General features: G+C 56.7%; 7 protein-coding genes across 7 annotated transcripts; 2 read left to right on the top strand and 5 right to left on the bottom strand.

Annotated features, from left to right (window-relative positions):
• Window positions 1–873: 873 nt before the first annotated feature.
• Window positions 874–2,187, bottom strand: P884DRAFT_280119 (uncharacterized protein; the record flags this gene model as incomplete). Its single annotated transcript, XM_069443402.1, has 1 exon — window positions 874–2,187. One exon carries the CDS (start codon window positions 2,185–2,187, stop codon window positions 874–876), a length of 1,314 nt encoding a protein of 437 aa, XP_069294783.1.
• A 3,542-nt stretch (window positions 2,188–5,729) lies between these two features.
• On the bottom strand, window positions 5,730–6,105 carry P884DRAFT_208662 (uncharacterized protein; the record flags this gene model as incomplete). Its single annotated transcript, XM_069438892.1, is given in 2 exon segments — window positions 5,730–5,854; window positions 5,874–6,105. Coding segments are annotated over 2 exon segments (357 nt in total), but the record flags the coding sequence as incomplete, so codon positions are not given.
• A 1,448-nt stretch (window positions 6,106–7,553) lies between these two features.
• On the top strand, window positions 7,554–8,006 carry P884DRAFT_263654 (uncharacterized protein; the record flags this gene model as incomplete). Its single annotated transcript, XM_069441777.1, has 1 exon — window positions 7,554–8,006. A coding segment is annotated over exon 1 (172 nt), but the record flags the coding sequence as incomplete, so codon positions are not given.
• Window positions 8,007–9,519: 1,513 nt separating this feature from the next.
• Window positions 9,520–11,058, bottom strand: P884DRAFT_332022 (kinase-like domain-containing protein). The gene is made up of 3 exons (XM_069445756.1): window positions 10,662–11,058; window positions 9,917–10,592; window positions 9,520–9,829 (listed from the first exon to the last, which is right to left on the bottom strand). Exons 1-3 carry the CDS (start codon window positions 10,696–10,698, stop codon window positions 9,574–9,576), a joined length of 969 nt encoding a protein of 322 aa, XP_069294780.1. The 5' UTR covers window positions 10,699–11,058; the 3' UTR covers window positions 9,520–9,573.
• A 478-nt stretch (window positions 11,059–11,536) lies between these two features.
• P884DRAFT_208546 (uncharacterized protein) lies at window positions 11,537–12,741 on the top strand (the record flags this gene model as incomplete). Its single annotated transcript, XM_069438881.1, has 2 exons — window positions 11,537–11,810; window positions 11,876–12,741. The coding sequence occupies 2 exons, from the start codon at window positions 11,537–11,539 to the stop codon at window positions 12,739–12,741; spliced, it is 1,140 nt and encodes a 379-aa protein (XP_069294779.1).
• Window positions 12,742–13,603: 862 nt separating this feature from the next.
• On the bottom strand, window positions 13,604–15,254 carry P884DRAFT_230210 (uncharacterized protein). Its single transcript, XM_069439778.1, has 5 exons — window positions 14,928–15,254; window positions 14,787–14,856; window positions 14,641–14,705; window positions 14,283–14,571; window positions 13,604–14,243 (listed from the first exon to the last, which is right to left on the bottom strand). The coding sequence occupies exons 1-5, from the start codon at window positions 15,104–15,106 to the stop codon at window positions 13,761–13,763; spliced, it is 1,086 nt and encodes a 361-aa protein (XP_069294778.1). The 5' UTR covers window positions 15,107–15,254; the 3' UTR covers window positions 13,604–13,760.
• A 1,756-nt stretch (window positions 15,255–17,010) lies between these two features.
• On the bottom strand, window positions 17,011–20,489 carry P884DRAFT_314581 (TRF2-interacting telomeric protein/Rap1 C terminal domain-containing protein; the record flags this gene model as incomplete). The annotated part of the gene is made up of 4 exons (XM_069445243.1): window positions 17,011–19,458; window positions 19,510–19,863; window positions 19,915–20,229; window positions 20,367–20,489. 4 exons carry the CDS (start codon window positions 20,487–20,489, stop codon window positions 17,080–17,082), a joined length of 3,171 nt encoding a protein of 1,056 aa, XP_069294777.1. The 3' UTR covers window positions 17,011–17,079.
• Between the last annotated feature and the right edge of the window lie 336 nt (window positions 20,490–20,825).

Below are 20,825 nucleotides of genomic sequence, written 5' to 3'. Positions count from 1 at the left end.
CCGGGCCTGAGCGGCGGTGGCTCTCTTGGTTGACGCCGACAGCTAAGGTCGGGAGGTGCCCATCTAGTTAGTGCAGGGCAATCGACCGCAGTGACCGGGTCTAGCTGGGGCACCTAGTAGTGTAACAGTCACCCTGAAGGTGGCGTGGGAGATCGGACGCGTCAGTCCCCGAGACAACTCCTCTGTACCATCGCCACCTCGCCAAGCCATCCAGGGGGTTACCACAATGATCCAGAAGCCAAGAGTCCAGAAAAAGAAAAAAAAAAGGTGGCATCTCGAAATGCATGTGATCATTACACTATTACAGCTTATTGCCGTTCCGCCACTCTCATAGCTATTCGTAAATGTAGCCGAATAAAAGAGACATTCTTCGTGATTAGGTTTCCGACCCAAACCATCATAAACCCGCCCCAATGTCCCTAAGATGCCCATGCTATGATGCTCTGATGAATGATGCTGTGTGGCATGAGAACGCCAGACCGAACCCTCCGGTCGATACCAGACATATCCACGCCCAAAAGCCAGATCTATCCAGATCTACCCGTTATGATGATGCACCGCCGACGCAGTAAAGTGTTAGCATCTCGCTTTTGCGCGCAAGCAAAGCTGGGTGCAAAAGAAAAAAACACAACATAGCAAAGCGCGCCGAGTAATGAGAACCGAGGTGACCGCCGTACTCCGTGTCGGGCATGTTAGAGCAGACAAATGCATTCACCAGGAATGCAGAAGGCTGCCAACATCCCGTATGCGACCCCCCCCAAAAAAATAAATAAATAAACAAATAAACAGACAAGACAGAAAAGGGTGCCAAAGCGCCCCGCTCATGTCATTCATCATCATCATCATCATTCATCCGCTCGCAAAAGAGCTGGATCACCGTGCGGTACCAAACACGCGTCCAAAGATCTCCTTGAACTTCTTGGCAGATGCGTTCCTGCCCGACTGCTCCAGATCCCTCAGCTGGTCCGCCGTAATCTCGAACGGCAGCATCTGTGGCTGTTTGGCCGCCACCTGGGGTTGGTGGTGGTGGTAGTGCCTCCTGCCGCGGCTCTGTTGTTGCTGGAGGTAGACGACGTCCTTCTCGGGCACGCTGGGCGGCCTCTCGTCGAAGACTTCCTGGACGTCCATCGGCGAGGCGTAGACCCCGCCGGCGCCGTATTCGTGGCCGTCAAAGATGGACGGCTGGTGGGCGGTGGTGATGTCGGCCTCGCTGAGCGGGGTGGTCGCGCGCGAGGTGGTCGACCCGGCATAGGACGAGCCGCTCGACTCGAGGCCCGGCGGCGACACGTCGCGGCTGCTTCCCCGGGAGTGAGACGGGGTGTAAGTCGCCTGGCGAGAGCGCGAAGTGCCGCGCGAGGATGGGGGCGTGACGTAGGCGGTGCGTTCCCGAGAAGCCATCCAAGCCGCCTGGGACTGGGCAAGAGGTCGCCAGAGATCGGCCTCCATCTCGCGCTCGCGCTGGCGGGCGAGGCGCTCCTCCTCCAACTTGCGCTCGCGCATCTCCTGCTCCCTCTTCTGGCGTCTCCGCCTCTGCTCCTTCTGCATCTCGATGTGCTCGTCCTGGATCTCGATGCGGAGCGGGGCCAGGAAGCGCTCAAACTCCCGGCAGAGGTCTTCCTCGGTGATGCGCAGATCCCAGTCCAACAGGTGGAGGAGCTGCTTCTCCATCAGGTTGACTTCGGTGCGGCTGAAGCCGAAAATGTAATCCTTTGTTGACACGACGCTGTAGTGGGCCCAGTGCTTGTTCTTGGGGCTGCTGTCGTTCAGGTACTTGGCCGCGAGGATGAGCGAGGCCAGGAAGATGCGGTGCGTGGTACAGCGGAGGCCCTTCGCCATGGGCTGGAGGCGAGACTTGAGGCGGCGGAGGTAGACCAAGGTGGACATGAGGGTGGGCACCTGCACGTTGGAGGAATCGACCAGCTGCCAGATGAACTGCTCGAGAGAGGGAAGCGGGGTGTTGGTGCTCCTGACAGCTCTCGTCGGATATCCTCGTCGTGATACTTGCGTCGGCGGAGGGATCATGTCTGAATCGCATTGGATGACACCAGCGGCGGCTTCTGCCAGGTACTTCACCATGTCTTCATCCACGCGCTTGTAGATGAACCTTTCCATGGCCAGGACATTGAGCTCAGCCGGGCTGAGCAAGGTTATGCCGTCCATGTTGACATCGGGTGTCATCGAGTCCATGTCGTTGAGGTGGTGAGTGAGAGACCCTTCTTGTGCGGAGTGCCGCAGGTGAGGTGGGGAGGGGCTCTTGGTTGATGGCGATTGAGTGATGATTAGGGATATATGGTTGGTAGTGCCGCTGACAGGAGGGAGAGAAGTGCCGGACTGCCTCTCTCCTGTGAGGTTGTATGCGGGTATACGGGTAGAAAGTTGACGGGTTTCAAGACTTGGGTTGAGATCAGGGAAATGCCCCAAGAGTTATAGGAGGTTCCCAAAGGGGCACCACGCTAGTTGATGTGGAGAAGGGGAAGTGATGGACACAAGGGTGTGCATCAACTGTTGAAGAGCTTACACGAGATGCCCTGTCGCGGCGGAGCTCAGGTGGGCAAGTCGCTTGGCAAAAAAGCCGGGGGTGGAGGCCGAATCGGCGGGCTCGGCGGAGGCGGCCAGAAGGCTGATGGGCGTCCTCTTGGATGCGTGTCTCAGTGGCTTTTCCTTGCAAAATGGCAAGGTGCGCCCGTCCACGAGGCTGAGCGCAGTACACTAGGCGTTCAGGGGTGGCCGCCTAGACGGACAGGGGTGGAGGGGGTGGGAGTTTGCAGGGGTTGCCGGACAATCTGGCAGTGTTGCGCTGGCCCGCAGTATCGGTCGCCGCTGGCCGGGTTGCGCGATCAGCGAGTCCAGGCTATTCTTTTTGGGGAGGTGGGGAAGGGCGAGTCTGGCTGAAATTTGCAGCTTGGCAGCAGCTGCAACTATGACAAGCAAAATGTGGCCAATAACCCGCGAGGGAGCCGCAGGTCCTAGCGGACAACTCCGGCTTCGAGCGAGCAATGCCTTGGTAATGCCTCGGGCTCTTAAGAGGTGGGCTGGCAAAAGAGCTGCGCGGAAGTGTCCCAAGCTTGGGCTCCTCTGCTCGACGTACTTCGTACTAACAGAGTAAAGTGCACCTGCCGGTTTCCCCACAACCCGCAACAGATGCTACACGTAGGGTCCGGAAGACGAACGCGCCAAGGAACGAGCAGGTCGGAGCGGTGGCGACCCGGGAAAAGCGGGTCTAGCGCTCCGAATTTGCGTGCGAGACAGATCAGGCCTCAGAGGCGGTTGGGGAGCAGCAAAAGGTGGCAACCGCAGAGTCAATCGTGCTGAGAACGGCCACACGATGGGTTGATCTCGTCGCAGGGCTGCGGAGTCTTGATGCTTTGGTGTATCGAGTAATTAAACACTGACGGTGCGATCCCGGGGAAGCGACAGGCAGGATCGACCACCGATTCAGGGGTCGAGTCAGAAGCCAAACTTGGGGCGCGAAGTAGTGTATAGTAGGTGTTCTCCGTAGGTAGCTCCGTAATTCAGCGGGTTCTGGTCTGTGCACTAGTGCATTGGCAGGCCCGGATCTTCAAATCGTCGAGTCGATGCGGTCGGGATCGGTCGACGATGCCGAGAATTAACGTTACAAGCGTCAGAATTCCGATCCAGCGGAAGAGAAAGTCGCAAACAAGAGAAGAATCGGCGCTGTCGTGGAAGTTGTAATGCTGCGACTTGTCAAGAATCCTGGATCCGTGCTTTGAGGGTTCTAGGAAGGTTTAATACGGCCGTGAGATGCAGGAGCGCGGTGAAGTTGGCCGGGAGTTCTCAGTCGCGCGCTAAAAATGAGAGCGGGCGTCGGCTGGAGCTGCGTTGCGCCAGTTGAGAAGCGCAAACGTGTTCGAGGAGTCGCCCAGTGCAACCCGCAAGTCGGCGTTTCGAGAATGATTCGCTCTCCTGTTGCAGCGGCAAAAGGGGGGCGAAGCGGAGTGGGGCTGCCTTCGAAAGGACAGCAAAAGAAACAGAAGACGTTTGTGCTAGGAATTCCTCTGAGCCAATGAAATGGGACAAGATTGGTGGTATCTTGGTAGACTGGAAACAGGCCCTGCGATCCAAAATATGGTGGGTTCTACGTAGTAGTCGATTTGCCGGCGGTGAGTCCAAGGATTCACCCGAGGGGGTGTTGCGGGTATCGGCCCAAGCGGATTTTCTTAAGCGGTCTGCAAACAGCTTGTGGTGATACTGCGCCTTTTAAAACAAGCGGCCGGCGGTTGTTTCTGGTAAAGCAGATTCTTGGGTTGCAATCCCCTGACAAGGGGCAGAAAAAAAGAAGAAAAAGAATAACTATTGAAACTGGCGACTTGCACGAAGAGAAGAGACGTGCTACCGAGGGAGGAGGAAGAAGATCGCGCAAAATCGCGGTGACAGGTCAATCTTGTCCAATATGCCCCTTTCCCGTCGCTGGCACTCCGCACATACCGGATCGTTCGCAGATGTATCAGATCAACGGAGCACGGAGTGTTATCCCAGTGAAGGGTTTACCGAGTTTGGTAACTTGACTTTTACAGGGTAGCAACCCACTACAATGCAACGTCGGGTGGGAGATCTCCAGCGGTCTGGCTGCCGCATCAAGGGAGGAATGATCACAATCCCGAAGCATGTGTCTTTATCATGAACACCATGCCCTCGACAGATGGGGTCGCACGCGACGTGGCCACCGCCAGCACACAGCACAACGCGCAACCCATCCCTTCAACGCTCGCCCTGTGCCACCCTGATATGAGTGTGGGTGTTAGTTTGCATTTTGATCCAGTGCAGCATCCAAGAGGGTGCATAACACGGGTGCTGAATGGCTGCTAGCTCTTCTAACCCATGGCACGCGGCGTGTTGATGTGCCAGCAATTCAGCCACCTCTGGCTGCCATTGGCGAGGTGTCAACCAAAACTTGAAACATGCGAGTGGTGTTTTGCAGTTGCAAAACCTTGCCTCAACGCCTGAAAGTACTATGTACCCTCGCAATCCTGGCACACACCCCGGGTTGCCAAGAGTCTGCGAGGCGACAGAGCAAGGGCGATGAAACGAAACAATGCTGACGGCGTTTGGTTCAAACACTCGGTTGCTTGTACCTGATCCTGATGCCAAATCTAGATATTTGAAGAGATTCAGGGCTTGTACACAGATTGCTAACCTAGAACTACGTACCAGTAGAATTTTGTCTAGTGACATCGAGACATTGCTTGTAAACGCGGGGCCTGTGTCATGTGGGGAAACGACGACCGAGACAGGGGCCACATGCCTTCCTTCCCTCTGCACTCCATGAGCGTAATGCACACATCAGGAGATTGTGAACAACGCTACGACTACGAGTGTTAGCGTGTGTACTGTCTGAGGCAGGTCCTTTTTTTGCCCGAGCTGGATTAGAAGGAGTAGCGTCTTTTACAAGAGGAGACAAAATGCAAAAGCCATCAAGCAAGCTTTGGAAGTGAGACTCGCACAAGCCTCGCCCAGGCTGGTTGAAGCATTGTAACCAAACATTCACGTCGAGTTTCAAATCGCTGCAGGTACCCGTTGGCCCCCCCCGCCCCCGGAAAAAAAAAAAAAAAAAAGCTCTGATTGCGTATACATTTGAGACCACGACGATTAGACACTCAACATCCGGAGAGCCACCGTATAATTAGTTCAAAAGAACAGCTAACAGTATATCCATACACTCCTGCCGAAGCCAAACTTAAAACGGCGGTATCGAGACGTCAAAAACACACTCAGCCGGTGGCGATTTTCAAAAGCATCCCCTGCCCCTGGATCGTACATCTAAAGTAGCCGATGGCTGCAAACGAGCATACACTATTGACCGACGGGGCGGTCAGCGAGCGGCGAATATGACCCTCTCGCTGTTGAAGGTGCACTAACGTCGGTTGATACCCCGCGTCTCCCCGTTGCTCCCGTCCCCGCATCATCCGTCTCGCATCGTACAGTAATAATGGACCGAGTTGCCAGACACACCGCCCATCCTTCAACGGCATCCTTCTTCCCTCGCCCTTGGCGTGGAGAAATGGCCCGAGAAAGGGGCGGGGGAGAGGGAACAAAACGGTAGGGGCCCGCCCGGCAGGACCGCTCTACGTCGCTTCCGAATCTCGTTCGGCGCCGCCGACCTCTTCCAGCTCCGCGGCAGCATCACCGGGCTCCGTGATTGGGCTGCACCCAAGTTGTGCTGGGAAAATTTGCTTCGCGGTCCAATCGCGCTACAGGGACTGCGCAAAGCAACTTTAGGCCGTACTTCGTAATGGCTCTACTTCGTAATGTTTGTGTGTTCATACACCAACTACCACAGTACGCGGGAAAAGCTTTTCGCTTGCCCCGTAATGTTGCACCTGCACACATCATTGGGAAGAAGAAACAATCCGCTGCTCGGGCTCGCGCTTGAGCTAGCAGAGGGAGAGAGGTCAGGAGCGACGACGGCGTGTCCGTCGGGCCGAACCAACTCAGCACTGCCGTGCATCGGTGTGTCGCTTGTGGAAGTTCCCATCGCCGACGATGTTTTTTTAATGAGGCCGATCCGGATAACGCCACCGTGAAATGGCCGAGCTTGAGCAACAGCGCGGGAATACGGTCCAGTAGGTGCGAGAAGCTCCGTGCGCTAGCGGGGATGACTCCATGCTCGTGGAGGCTCACGCGCAATGTGCCTGTGCTAGCAAAAGGTCTTGGCAAACACTTGGCTGTGGCTGAGAGGGAACTACGTCATCGGGATTAGTCGGCGTCATCCGACGATGACAAAGCTCCCGCGCTCAACAGCGCGTGGCTTGTTGCTAAACCAAATAACTAACTGGAGCGTCCGACACTGCCAGCCACTCTCCTCAAGCTGAACAGTGGAACTGCCGCGCGTTCGGGCGAGCTTTCCAAAGGGGCGGACCGAATCCGAGACCGAATATCCCGTATACAACTCCTCCTTACTTCGTAATGCAAACCACTTTTCGGCATCAATTCAGTAGTTGAACAAACACACACCCTTGCAGGTTCGGCAGCTTCCGCCTGCGTAACGGGCGACAGGTCTAGTAGCCGCGGCCGTGCCACCGAGGGCCTGACTATCAGATGACGATGAAAGACAAGGTGGCCGCAAAACAGGACCCGTCTTACTTCCGTAATTGAAGTTGGAAGTGTTTCCAAGCTCTAAATACGGCCATGAAGGCAAGCGAACCCGAGGGTGGCGAGGCAACCATGTTAGCCGGAAGAAAAACAACAGATGAAGGGCGTTGCTAAAGAGCGAAGCAAACTGCAGCGGTCATGCCGCAAAACGCTCGTTGACGCAATGGTCAGTAGCCCGCGTTACACTACACTAGATCAGGTAACGACGCGAGATGTTCTTCGCCAGAGAACAATGTATGGCGCGGCCGCAGGTGAAAATGCAAGCGCCCGTCTTTGCCGCCGCCAGGCAAAGAGACAGGCGCGGCAAGAAGGCCCAGCGGCGCTTAGCAGCAAAAAATTCCAGCAGCAGAACATCTGGCGGCGACTGCGCCTTGGCGCCTTGAGAAGTTTGAGTTCCTTTTTAAGGTTTTCGCTCCGAGTTCCAATTGGCTGTGCTAACAACCCGCGATGCTAATTTTGATGCTCTTTCCCGCTTTGTGATTGGCAATAACTACTCCGTAGTTATGTTACGAACCAAGTCGCGCCAGGAACCGTTAAGCAGGGATTGACCCGGTTTCTCTCTGGCCAGCCGCTCTAACCAGTACGGGAACATTTGCAATCATCCGACGTCAATGGTGCGGATTACTTGGTATGTGCATCGGCAGCCTGCATGTCTCAAAACAAACTTGTTTAATTACCGTGCCAGCGGACAGCAGCATCGTCGTGAGCCGCAGAGGTTGATGTTCCAATTATGGCCCGCGGGAGGGACTCATGGTGCGACGGCGGACCGTCTCCCAGGGCTGAACTAACGCGGTTGAGCCTCTCCCATTTTCCTGCCCGTGGGGTCTACGCTCGTGAAACAGTTATTTTACGCCGAGACCGGTCAAAACACGCTTGGGTAGGCATCAAGATGGCACGGATTGTCCTTCACCAACTCATGGGCCGCAAATGCCCCGTGTTTGCTCGGTCTTGATTCAGTTGCTCCAAGAGTTGGTGCCAAGTGAGACAGCCAGTTGACATTAATTATTTTATTTTCTTGTTTCTTTCTTTGGGAAAGAGAATCAAGAGTCGAGACCTGTTTGAGCAAACACGGCTCCCAGAAGAGTGCCCCGAGCGCTCGCTGAACAACCCCACACCCCTTCTTTCGTCAACTCGGTTTACTACGGAGTACGAGATATTTCGTCCTGAATCCACTGCCCCCGGACCCCAAAAGTACGGACGGTGAACGGATGATGAGGACAGGGTTTGTTGAACTCAGAACCGTTCACATAAGCAAGGTATAGCGACAAGGACACCCACCGTGCCATCGTCTTGCATGGTATCAGCGGCCATGTAGCGCCTCAGATGGATGGTTAGTGGCGAGTGAGTGCATGGTGTCCGATATCAAGACCGAAATCACAATCGTGCTGTGCCACACATACATATATATACCCATCTTACGGCAAATCGTGTGGGAAGGGAGGAAGAAAGAGTGAGGAGGTTTCATCAAACAGTGTGTGTCCATGTCCCTCTGACGGATTAGTATACCACGTGCTGTTCGCTATGGGGTTGAACATTGCAATGGCCAAATTGCCCCTCGACCTTGAGCTCCAACGTGATAAGTCCTGATACGTGCCGGGCAAGTCAACAGGAGGTCTTGTGGGACTGGTTGGCACCAACGGAGGAATGAAGAGCGCTTGCTCTTCATACCTAGGGAGGCTTATGAGGTCTAACAAGCACTGCGCTGTTTGTCCTCATCAGGAGAACCTCCATGTGTCCATCGACTCTGCTGCTAGTCAAAATCTCATTACCACAGGGACATCGCTGGTCCGTTCTGTTGATCATCTTCCGACACTCTTTCGCCTAGGCAATTTTTTGTTCCTTCCACATGGAAAGATATGCCTTGGGTCCAGAGGAAGACAATTTATCGAGTTCGTACCTGCGCAATCCTTTGTCGCTACTCGGTACATCAAGTCATGCGCCATGCCACGGCAATAAATCTAAGAACAAAGGAAGCTGGCTGATCCAAGTCGGACAGCAAGCTAAGAACGGCCAAAGGTCAAAGTCTCAGATCTGGTCCGCCACACGGCGGCTGGAGCCCAGCGATGTGAGAAACTCCCCCCAGAAGAAACTCTCTCCGCCACACGGTTCCTTTTCTAATGAACAACCCCATCCTCTCTGTCCCCCCCGGTATGCCATTCCCAAACATCATACGCCTACGAGCCTTGCCTATCCATGCTGAGCAGCCTCAAACCCACTGCAACGCCGCTGTAAGATGCTCTTGGAGGAAGAGATAGTGCCCATGGTCGACAAGTATCCTGAACTCGAGCGCGTTATCGTATGCTTCAGGCTATGGCTAGGTTGGCCGAGGAACGCCGTAGCCGGTGGCGGCGATTCGCTCGACCCGGCTGAACCCCTCTAGAGGTTGTGGCTTGGGGCGGGCACCATCCGCCGGCGAGCCGCAGGATGGACCGTCTTGATACCCATGCAGCCCAACTCCCGGTCCTAGTGGTAGTTGTACTGGGCGGTGCGCGGGTCCGGCTCGAGGTCCTCAAAATACGGGTGATTGCAGGCCTGCTTGGCCGAGATCCGGCCGGCGGGGTCGTAGACGAGCATCATCTCCAGGAGATCCAGGCCCGCCTCGTCCAGGTTGGCGCACAGCGGTACCGAGTGGTCACGCACCCACTTCGGGAAGGAGGACTTGAAGTCGGGGTAGCTGGTCACGCCGGGCCAGATGTCTTCAGTCGGAGTGCCGAGGAGGCTGTAAATATGAGGGAAAGGGAGAAAAAAAAAGACTAAATGTTAGCATGTGGTTGGAGAGCGCCGAAATAAAAAGACCGATACGCACCGGAAGATCTTGAAGATCTCGTCAATCTCCGAGTCGCCTGGGAACAAGGGCTTGCGGGTGCACATCTCGGCAAAGATGCATCCGACGGACCACATGTCCACTCCGGTCGAATACTGGCGCCCGCCGAGCAGGATCTCGGGGGCGCGGTACCACAGGGTGACGACCTCATGGGTGTAGGTACGGAGCGGCACACCAAACGCGCGAGCCAAGCCGAAGTCGGCCAGCTTCAGGTTCCCCTCGCGGTCGATCAGCAGGTTCTGCGGCTTGAGATCACGATGCAGGATGCGATGGCTATGGCAGTAGCGCACACCCGAGCAGAGCTGGCGCATGAACTTCTTGATCATGGCCGCGCCGAGACCCATGCCTTGCAGCTGGGCGCCGGTCCCCTCCGGAAGCGCCTTGCCCCGTCCGCCCTCGCTGACGGGCAGCGCCTCCATGTACTTCTTGAGGTCCAGGTCGAGAAACTCAAAGACAAGGTACAGCTTGTGGCCGTCGGCATGGACAATGTTGTAGAGGCGCACGATGGCCGGGTCACGCATCTCCTTGAGCAGCGAAATCTCCCGGATGGCGGTGGATGGCACGCCCTCGTCCTCGGCTTCGAGGCGGATCTTCTTCAGGGCCACGATGCGACCGCCATTGTTGAGGTCGCGAGCCTTGTATACCACACCGTAAGTTCCTATAAGGGGGAACACACGTTAACGATAACAAACAACGTCAGAAGGGGAAAGGAGATGGCAAGCCCGACCTTCTCCGACTTTTTCAAGTTTCTGGTAGTTTTCCATGGCTGTTGACGCAACGGTGAATGTCCAAACGATTGGGTCAGTCGGTCGATTGGTCGATAGATTTGGGTCGGTCGAAATACAACGCTAAACCTCGGAAACCCCGGCGGCTGCGATGCAGAATCCCCGGCGGTTTCACTCTCTCGGGGACGGGGGGTTGGCGGTGCCGGATGGGGGGTGGGGGTTATGCGTTGGCAGCGGCTGGGAACGAGGGGCAACCGTCGCAAGGGGGGAAAAACAAAACAACCTGCTGACGGAGAAGAATGGAAGCAAAAAATGGAAAAGAGGACAAGGACAGAAGTGACAGAAGTCGTCAGGTGCGCTTCGCCATGAAAAAGCACTCAACTGTTCGTTACAATCGTAGGTCGTTGGTTGGTGCTCAGTGGTCCGAGAGTTGGGCTTCGATGAAGTCGGAGCGGAGGCTGATGCAACGGTTAAATTTCCGCAGGTCAACAAATGGAATCGGTTGCTTGGGAACGGGCGACGCGAAGAGCGCGTCGAGAACATCAGCCCCGCGTGGCGCAGACCCACTTATTTAAGAGAGCTTTCAGCGCTTGCATGCACATGCCAAAAAAACTCGGGGGTTCTATAGAGGGGCCTCGCGAAGCCAAGGAATGCAACCCCGCGATGGATTCTCAAGGGGCAGCAGATGCAGGAACCAATCTTTAAATGATCGACCGATTTCTGGGTCAAGATTTGGCTGCCGTTAAAGCGTGCACACTCGAGATATCATAAACCTTTTTTTTGGTGGTGTTCATTTTCAATACCCCATAATTAGTCCGGCATTCGTTGGGTAAACATCCATTATCGGGTGACTAAATTTTTTGAAAGAATTGCCGGGATGACGGTCGACATTAAACATCTTGACGCTCATGAGCAGCCGTCAGACGAGCTTAGGGCAAAGTGGAAGGCCGTCTCTAAGACGGAGCCAAAGGACGTACGGAGCGAAGATGTCGACGACCTGCAAGACCCAAGCAGCGCCGCCGAATTCCGTGTCGCGGGCAGCATTTCCTCCGAGGTCTTGAATCGCTCGTTCCGGCACCTCTGCCCCAGCGATACGCTCGAATTCCAAGCCAGCAAGGACGTCCCGATATACTATCACCCCCTTCTACCAGGTGAGCGAGCCAGAACTTCTCTCCCCCCGGGTCCGCCGTACGCACGCGAGACTCACCTATCTCAGGCCTCTTGATCATTCCTTCTCTCGTCCCACCAGAGGTACAAAAGATCCTTCTCAGACGCCTCATCCACCGCGATCTCAGCAATCCCGTCCACCAGACCAATCTCCACCTCCACTTCGATCTTCCCTACCCAGAACCCGTCACGGGCGGCGGCGACGCTGACGACGTCGACGGTAACAACAACGACGACAGCGACAAGGACATCTCGTTCTTCTCGTACCCCCCGTCTTCCGCAACCTCCTTTAGCCCCAAAGACCCCAGCGTCCACAAGCCGCTGACCATCCGCCAAGCGCTCGAGCGCAAGCTGCACTGGGTGACGCTGGGCGGGCAGTACGACTGGACCAGGCGCGTGTACCCGGAGAGCGAGGCGGGGCGGTCGCCGCCCGCCTTCCCGGCGGACGTGGCCGGCTTCCTCGAGACGCTGTTCCCCGAGACGCGCGCCGAGGCGGCCATCGTCAACTTCTACTCCCCCGGCGACACCATGATGATGCATCGGGACGTGTCCGAGGAGACGGACAAGGGCCTGGTCAGCCTGAGCTTCGGGTGCGACGGCCTCTTCATGATCGCGCCCAACGAGGAGGGCGAGGCCGCCGTCGTCCCGGGGAGGGACGACGGCAGGGAGGAGGAGGAGGAGGAGGAGAAGAAGAAGAAGAAGAAGGAGTTCCTCCTGCTGAGGCTGAGGTCGGGCGACGCCGTCTACATGACCAAGGAGTCGCGCTTTGCCTGGCACGGCGTGCCCAAGGTGCTCAAGGGCACCTGTCCGGACTATCTGGAGGACTGGCCGGCCGAGGGGGGGAGATACGAAGAGTGGAGGGGGTGGATGCGGAACAAGAGGATCAACTTGAATGTGAGGCAGATGAGGGATTGATTAGCTAGGGTTTCTAGGCCCGACAAGGAGAGCCCGTCATGGGCAGCAAAGAAGGCTCCATCCAAGTTTCCTTCCTGCTTGGCCGGAGATTGGCCAGAGATATATATATCACGGCGCCCTGGCGAGGATGACGGCCATGCTGGATGCGGCTCGGGGGTGGTTTGGGGGAATGCTCCAACTAGCCTGGACGGATCGAGGATGCTGTCCGAGCAGCCTGTTGAGTTGACCAGGATCCTCATTGAGTGAGGGCGTATATGCGGAGAGACCAACGCTGAGAAGAGCGTTCGGCCGACCCGGAGCATCAGTTCATCCGATGCGCTTTACCCGAATCACTGACAGTTTGAGCGGACTGCGTCGCTGGTGCAAGCTTTGGGTTCGAGATTACAGCTTGCGGCAGTCTCGATGCCCCACGCCATTGAGCAAGCTCTGTGAAACAGGCTGTGTCCTTCGCCGGGCTCGGCAGCCAGGTGTCGAGAAGGTGCTAAGACGGCCTTTTGACCGCTGAGTGTCGGGAAGGACGCGGTGGGAAGGCGACGGGGGACGGGCCAGCGTGGATTGCTGCGTTTGAGTAGTGCCCGCGTGTGATTAGAGGGTGGGAACCGTTCCATTCGCAGGAGGTTGTCTGCCGGCAGCGAGTCTTGTAGGGGCGATAATTGCATATATCGACAGGCAGGCAGGCACCTGGCTGAGGAAAACTATACCGAGAATAAGTAGCTAAGCGGGAAAGAGGTTCAACACAACAATAGACACCCGTACCCCGAGGGGGGGTTCCTCACCGGTTGTGTGCCACCGACAATTCACCCCCCGAGCTGAATCTGAAGGGTGGATAGCGGAGATGCTTGAAAGAGTCAAGAGGTTTAAAGCTAGCTTGAAATGATTAGGGTCACAAGTACATCTGGCGCGACCGCGAGACTCTCGCAACTCCAATACATGGACATGAGACAGCACAGAGCAAGCCTTGAAAGGACCAAATGAATATAACCTCAGTCTGTTGATGCCGAACTCACTCCTCAGCTTGATTAGATCAACAACGCCATCACCCCGGCGATGAGCAGCGCCAGGCACCTGCCGGGTACCGCCAACCCCGACTTCGCTCCAGCACTGGGCACCGTAAAGCCATCACCACGCGACCCAGGCGAGGAGGACGTGGGAGGAGAGTCAGGCTCATCGGTGGGGGAAGAGGTCTCAGTGGTGGTGGTGGGTTCCGGCTCGCCCGTAGGGAAACTGTCGACGTCTGAGTCGGTGCTGGTAGGTTCCAGGTGGGAGTCGGAGTCGTCTTGGCTGGTGGTGGTGGGCGTGGATTCGAACGAGGTTGCGCTCGTGCTGAGTTCAAAGTCTGTGCTGGTGGTAGTAGTGAAGTCGGGATCATCACCGCCGTCATCGTCGTCGCCGTCGTCACCGTTGTCACCGTCGTCATTGTCATCTCCTGAGCCGCCGCCGCCGTTCCCGGTACAGGTGCGTCCGTTCGGGCAGCAGCCGCCGTTCGTGCAGTAGTAGCCGGCCTGTATGTGCAGGGGGTGACGGGTCAGTCATGGTGTGACGGGAGCCAAGAGGCAGGTATGAGAGGATGCGGTGGAACTTGCCTTGCAGTACTCTCCCAGACCCCTACTGCAGCACGTGCCGCTCTCCGGAATGCAGTAATCGGAGTCGCAGGTGATCTTGCCCTCGTCGCACCCGCTGCTGCTGCTGCCTCCGCCTCCTCCTCCGCCTCCTCCACCACCGCCGCCGCCGGCGGAAGAGCCGGCCTCGCAGTAATTGCCACCCGCGCAGACTTCTCCCGGTCTGCAGTAGCCGCCGTCGGGGCAGCAGACGGCACCTTCAGGCATGCATCTGGGACGTGGTGTCAGCAAGAAGCCCCGAGGTTGGTGGTGACTCCCGGGAGAAGGGGGGTTCGCTCACCCGTCATTGCACAATTCCTCCCCCTCATCACAGCCACTAGGCGGACCACTGCAAGTCTTTCCATTCTGTTGGCGGTTAGCAGTCCCCTCCTGGATTGGCATGGCGTTAAGTGATCAGTGGGGAGGGGGGTTGAGGAATATACTCACCCGACAGCAGCCGCCTTCGGGCGTACAGTATCTGCCGATTTCGCAGTATCCCGAGTACCCGTACCCGTACCTATTTCGCCGTCATGTCAGCGTGGGATCCGACGATTACGGGCTGTTGCCGGGAAAGAGCAAATCGCATACTCATCGCAGCAGTCGCTTCCAAAGGGCATGCACCCATCGCCGCACATTGTCTCGCCAATGTCGCAGGACTGGCGGACGAGCAGGCCGGCGGGGTTGGGCGAGGTCTTGACGTCCACACGGAGCATGGGCATGGACACGCCGCCCAGCATTGCGCGGGTCGCCAGCTGGCCGAGACGCATCTTGGCCTGTCTGGCAGGCGTATAACTCTCAGAGGATATGTCGTGTGATTAGTTGTCGGAGTTTTCGTTATGCACAGTACAGGCCGCGAAGTTGGAAGGGAAGACGAGGGAGAGAGAACGGGGCTTGAATGCAGCGAGCAAGACGAGGCTCCAGCCCCAGCACGAGGGCACGATGCCATCTTCTTATAACCGGTTCTCCCCCCCCCCCCCCAAAAAAAAAAAAAAAAAAAAAAAAAAAAAAAAAAAAAAAAAAAAACCAGCCTTCCCCCCTCCCCCCCTTCCTTTCCCCGCGGCCGGTCTACGCTTCCCGCGACAGTGCGCCGCCGGCAAGGCTCAAAGCCACAGTCGCGGGCCGCATGTTGCCAGGACTAGTCCCGTACTGTGTAGTGTTTATTATCAAGCCCATCGTCGAAACTGGGCTAGTAGGCCTTGGCATATGCCGCCCAACCTCAGCCCAAAATCCGGCTCCGTCCAATCTGAACCACACACCAAAGAACTTCTGTTGAGCCGGGCCGGGCGGGTCGGTCGGTCAAGCAAAAGGTTCGTATATTGGTCGGAGACCAACCGGCCAAAGGAAGCCAGCCAACTCATTCCGCTCGGACCTCAGCAGCATCAGCAGCAACCCAAGACGTGGAATAAGGTGACTTTTTTTTTTTTTTTTTTTTTTTTTTTTTTTTTTTTGCTGAGCGTGTCGCAGTCGTGGCCGATAACTACTGGCAAGGCTCTGATGAATTGGTCAGGGCAGAAGTGCAGTAGTGATTAGTGCGTCGGCGGCGCGAGGCTGTGTGATGCCGTGTGACTGTCTAGATGCCAAAAAGTCGGTCGACTCTGGGCTCGGGCTTATTAGTGCCCCGGGTGAATTCGAGCCCGTGGCATGGGCGAGGAGGGGAAGGCTGCCCGCTTAACTAGTTAACTAGTGTCGTGGTACTCCGTAGGGATTGGGTTTGAGCCGCATCCAGAAACTTGGCTCGGAGCGTGCCATCGGACCCACTTTGAAACGCGGGGGAGGGACTCCGTTAATTGAGCTGCAGTGGGTCTGACTGTTACCTGCGGCAGCAGCACCACTTGGGAAGGAGCTGCAGGGACGCTGTTGATGTAGGGAGCTTGTAGCCAGCTCAGCTCTGCGCAGCCAGACTCGGCTTCCGCGTGCTGATCTCTCCAGATTTTCCAACCTCCGCGGAAGAGGCTGCCTGCCACCGACTCCATCACCACCTTAAACGTTGGGAATGAAAGAAGCGAGAGCGCACTCATTGGCAGGCTTCATTAAGGGAGACACATACCGACCACATATATACGGAGTATGAGCGTCCGCACCTATGTGCAACGAAGTTATGCAGCAGTAACGCGCTCGTCACCCTCTCTATCCGAGAAGGTCGCGACACTATGACAAACTACCCGACAAATCACTGCAACTACTCTGCGCCACAGCGTCCGGGACGACCTACATAGTATGTAGAAAAAGCAATCGATGTCGATTCCCACAGGGAATATTGACCGCTTTAATGTGGAGTGGTTCCCCGGCTGGACCAACTACTATGTAACTAGCCACGATCTTAACCCTCGGCATGCAACCCCGGTGTGAAACACGACGAAATGGACGGGACCGCAATGATGACGGTAACCATCGCTTATTCTTCCCACAGCACCATGAAGCCAGCTCCTATGATGATGCACAGACCTGCTTGCTCAGCCATAAAACTGTTGGCATGTACAATACTTCGTACCGTGGTCAATCAAACCAGCTCGCTAGATTGGCAACCTGCGAAATTCCGCACCCGAATAGCTTCGTATGCTGCACACCAGTCCCCGTCCCGAGCTCAATGATGAAAGCCTGACCCAACAACCACGACTTACCCTCTGTCCCCTGAATCGGGCAACTTCCCATCTACCTGATGCGCAGAGAAGAAAACACGAAGAAAAGAGACAAAGTCCGACCCCGACATCAAACCCAGCGTGACTCGGCATATTTCGTTCTAGGCCCTCTCCCAAACCTTCAAGAACTCCCTCCTCCCAAAGACCCTCTCCCTCCCATGCTTGATCACCAACCGCCAAAACACCCTCTCCTCTCTACCACCACCCGGCTGGCCCTGACTGTCAGCTGCATCGGCCGCAGCAAGGCGAGGAGGAGGAGGAGGCATCCTCCCGCGCAGCGCATCCATCCAGCCCTCGATCCCCCTTAGCGCCGCGTCCTCCTCCTCTGTCCACACCCCGGGAAGGTTGATCGGGATCCCCTTGCCTCGCGCGAGGCTGTCGAGCACCGCGCCCGCGTTGGCGAACTGGCACGTCGTGGCCTTGATGGCGCGCGCAATGAGCTGGGGCGGGTATTTCCGCTGTGAGAGGAAGTGGTTCATGATCGGGGCTGGGTTGATCGGGGTCCTCCTACGAACGGATTGAGGGGTCAGGCTGGAGGTGCGTCCCGCCGTGGACGAAGAGGGAGGAGGGATCCGGATATTGGTTGTTGCCGCGGCTGCGCGCCAGTGGTGTGGCGGCGAGGTGTTGGCGGGCATGCTGGCTGCTTGTTTGCCCCTGTCGCCCCCCTGGTCTCTCGGCCACGGTAATGATCGACGGGGGGGCCTCCCGCCACTGTTGGCCAGGGGCATTGAGCGCTCGACGGCGACGGGGAGATTGCTGATGGACTCGAAAGCGTCGCTGGAATCGGAGTCTTCCTCTTCATTGTACTCAACTGACGGGAGGGGCGGTTCGGCTGAGGATACGGCTGCCGAGGCGGTTCGAGGTGGCCGCACGGGGGAAGAGGCTGCTCCAACATCGGAGAGCAGCTGTCGTGACGGAGTGGGAGGGCCGCTGCCATCGGCCCCTTCGATTTGCCCTGGCGGTGGGGGAAGCTGCGTTTCCAGCTCGATCCGTTGCCTTGCCGGCTCCGCACGACGAGGCGGTCGGGTAGGAGTCTGCTGGTTGGTGGCGGCCGCCCATGCGCCAGCAGTCCCTTGGCCAGTTCGTGCAGCACGAGTTTCTGGCGTCTCGGGAATCTCGCTGCTTTGGTCGTATCGCGGGCGCTTCTTGACTAAGCTGTGGAACGGCGAGGTCGACGGCAATCTGGCTCGTTTCAAGCCGACAAGGGGAGGCGAGGAAATAAAGTTGTCGGATGTCTGCGAAACAGCCACGGTATTGTCGTCTGGCTCGGCCGCAGACCCCGCCTCAAACTCTCGAGGCAAGTAATCTCCTTGCTCTTCCTGAGCCTCGTCTCTCTCGCCATATCCTCCCTTCTTCCCGGCCTCCTCTCCCTCTCCCTCTCCCTCTCCCTCTCCCTCTCCCTCTTCCTCCTCTTCTTCCCCCTCCTTACCCTCCCACTGCTCAAACTCCCTCAGCGCCTCCTCGAACCCCAGCAAATGCTTCTCAAACGCAACCTTCAAATGCACCGGCACATGCGGTTCCGCAATCCAATCAAAGCCCAGGTTCTCCGAAATGACCTCCCAGTCGCGGGATGCGTGGTCAGGCTCCGCGGTAGCACACCGCCAGAGGTCCCAGAAATCCACTATGTGATTTCCTACTTGCGCCCATGGCGAGGAAGTGACGTTGTTGAGCAGGTTGTACTCACTGAAGTTGCGCCAGAACTCTTCGCGGGCCAAGACGGGCGTAATTTTGGTACCGAGACCGGGGGCCGTGTCTTCCCCTACGTTCGTGTGAATAGCTTCACTCTCGTTCTCTTGCTGGAAGATTGAAGACTCCGCCTCGCCTTGGGATGCGGAAGGTTCAATGCCTTCCTGGCCCTGCTCAGGCTCACGTTCGTCCGTCACAGGCTCTTTTTGAGAAAAACCCCGCTCCGTTTGGAGGAAATATGTTGATCCTTCAGGCTGGTCTATCGGTATGCTAAGAAAGCGCCGTACCAAGAAACCCTGTGCTCTCGCTTGGAATCTGGCGATCGCAAGAAGGGCCCTCAGCTTCTTTCGCAGACGTTGTGCTCTCCAGGCGTGCTGTATCTTCCTAGCGGCCAGGATTCGTTGCTTTCTGTACTTTAGTTCCTCCAGTATCTTCAAGCGTTGATTATCTGCGTGCGCAACGGCTCTCGTAATGCTAGGTTGAGGCGGCGGCGGCGGCGACGACGGTGATGATGATGATGGTGGTGGATGATTATCGACGGTTGCCTGGTTCCGGGGTAGGCTTGTCGTTGTTGACTTGGCTGCTGATCGAGGGACGGGTGGTGCCGTTGGAACAGCTGGGGGTGTGTGTGGCTGAGGAGGCTCGGTTGCCGGCTTGCTGGCTGGTACAGGCTGAACCGAGGGGCTATCAGGCTCGGTGTTGGTCACCCGATGATTTGATTTATTGTTGGGTGTCCTCGATGAGAGATACCGCAAAAACCGACTACGATATGATTGCGCGGTATGTTGGGGATGCTGGGAGAGAAGGGTCAGCTTGATGATAGCAGCCATGGAAGAGAGACTGACCTCGCGTTCCAACTCCTGGTATATCACGTTGCCGCCTGGCAACTTTCCCGCCCGCATGCGCTGCGTCACATATTCAATAAGCAGCTTGTCGTCCTCTTCAGTAAAAACAGCCCTGCCCCTTTTCACCGGGTCCGAACGGGGCGGAGGAGCGGGTTTGACATCGGGCTGAGGGGTTGCCGCCGGAGGAATTGGCAGGGCCGCAACGCTGGGCGTGGCACTACTTGGAATGCCACCACCTGGCTGTGGACTGGGGGACGGTAATTCCTCCAGAACTGGTGGCAGCTGATTTTCGGGAAGTAAGGACAGCTTTTTGACCCATTTATCGCGCCACGACTGCCAGGTGTGGTGGGGGTACTGTTGGGAGTTAGAGACGCACGTCAAATAGCAAGATGGCTGAGTGCTTACCCGCTCGGCGAGCTGCTGGTAGATTTTGTTGCCAAGGGTATTAACCCCTGCCCGCCGTACCCAGGTGACGAGTATCTGTTCGTCTAGCTGGGTGAACGGCACCCGAGTACCTTTTACGGGCATGGTTGACCCGGCTGGACGGGGTTCAATGGTGCCATTTATGCGATAGTTCTCAATATTGAGGAGCTCCCCTTTGGCGACAGAGTCCTCAATGTACTTCCAGGATACCGACCGCGGGGGGGAGTCCTTGCGGGCGTGGTCGGCAATCAACACGTCGGCGTGTTTCTCCAGCAGCACAACTTTGCCACCATTGTCCTGCCGCACTGTTAGGGGTTGCCATGGCGTGTCCAGACGTGTTTTTTTTTAAAAAAAAAAAGGGGGGGGGGGGGGGGGGGGACAAGGGGGGGAAAGGGGGGGAAAGGGGGGAAGGGGGGAGAGAGGCGGCAGGTTACCTTGATTTTACCCACGATGGAACTCCGAATGGGCACCCGCTGTGCAACCCAAAACTTGATTCCATTAAATAGAGTCCCTTCGTACCTTCCTTCTACCCCGTCGTAGATGGTAGGGGCTGCCATGGTGGCATGCTGCTGAGCTGCCTAGGAAGCTGTGAAAGTGAACCCTAACCCCAGGCCAGCGCCCAGGATAACCTAAAAGCGGAGGAATATGAGCAACAAGCAAAGGCCAGGTATTAATTCGGTTCAACACGTTCAGAGGTTGCAAGCCAACTTTCTCCTTCAATGAGACCAAACAGGGGGTTCGATATATGGGCTGTGTCTTCTTGGGACGCTGCGATCGATGTATGCGCGAGACGAACGCGACAGTAACCGTGGCGCGTCTTGCAAATCCCTGCAGGAAAGCTGGACAGCGTCTGCTTTTGTCAAGATTTCAAGGGAAAGTAGTGAATAGGGAAT

This window comes from Thermothelomyces heterothallicus (assembly GCF_042370625.1).
Source record: "Thermothelomyces heterothallicus CBS 202.75 unplaced genomic scaffold P884_scaffold_26, whole genome shotgun sequence".
NCBI lineage: Eukaryota > Fungi > Ascomycota > Sordariomycetes > Sordariales > Chaetomiaceae > Thermothelomyces > Thermothelomyces heterothallicus.
Note: the sequence above shows the minus strand (reverse complement) of the source record. Positions and strands in the feature narration are given on the sequence as shown.

Coding starts and splice junctions, on each gene's coding strand:
- P884DRAFT_332022 (XM_069445756.1), bottom strand. CDS start 10,698: ATGGAAAACTACCAGAAACTTGAAAAAGTCGGAGAAG. Junction 10,593..10,661: donor ACTTGAAAAAGTCGGAGAAG/GTCGGGCTTGCC, acceptor TCCCCCTTATAG/GAACTTACGGTGTGGTATAC. Junction 9,830..9,916: donor GAGATCTTCAAGATCTTCCG/GTGCGTATCGGT, acceptor TCATATTTACAG/CCTCCTCGGCACTCCGACTG.
- P884DRAFT_230210 (XM_069439778.1), bottom strand. CDS start 15,106: ATGCGTCTCGGCCAGCTGGCGACCCGCGCAATGCTGGGCGGCGTGTCC. Junction 14,572..14,640: donor GAGGAATTGTGCAATGACGG/GTGAGCGAACCC, acceptor ACCACGTCCCAG/ATGCATGCCTGAAGGTGCCG. Junction 14,244..14,282: donor ATACCTGCCTCTTGGCTCCC/GTCACACCATGA, acceptor CTGCACATACAG/GCCGGCTACTACTGCACGAA.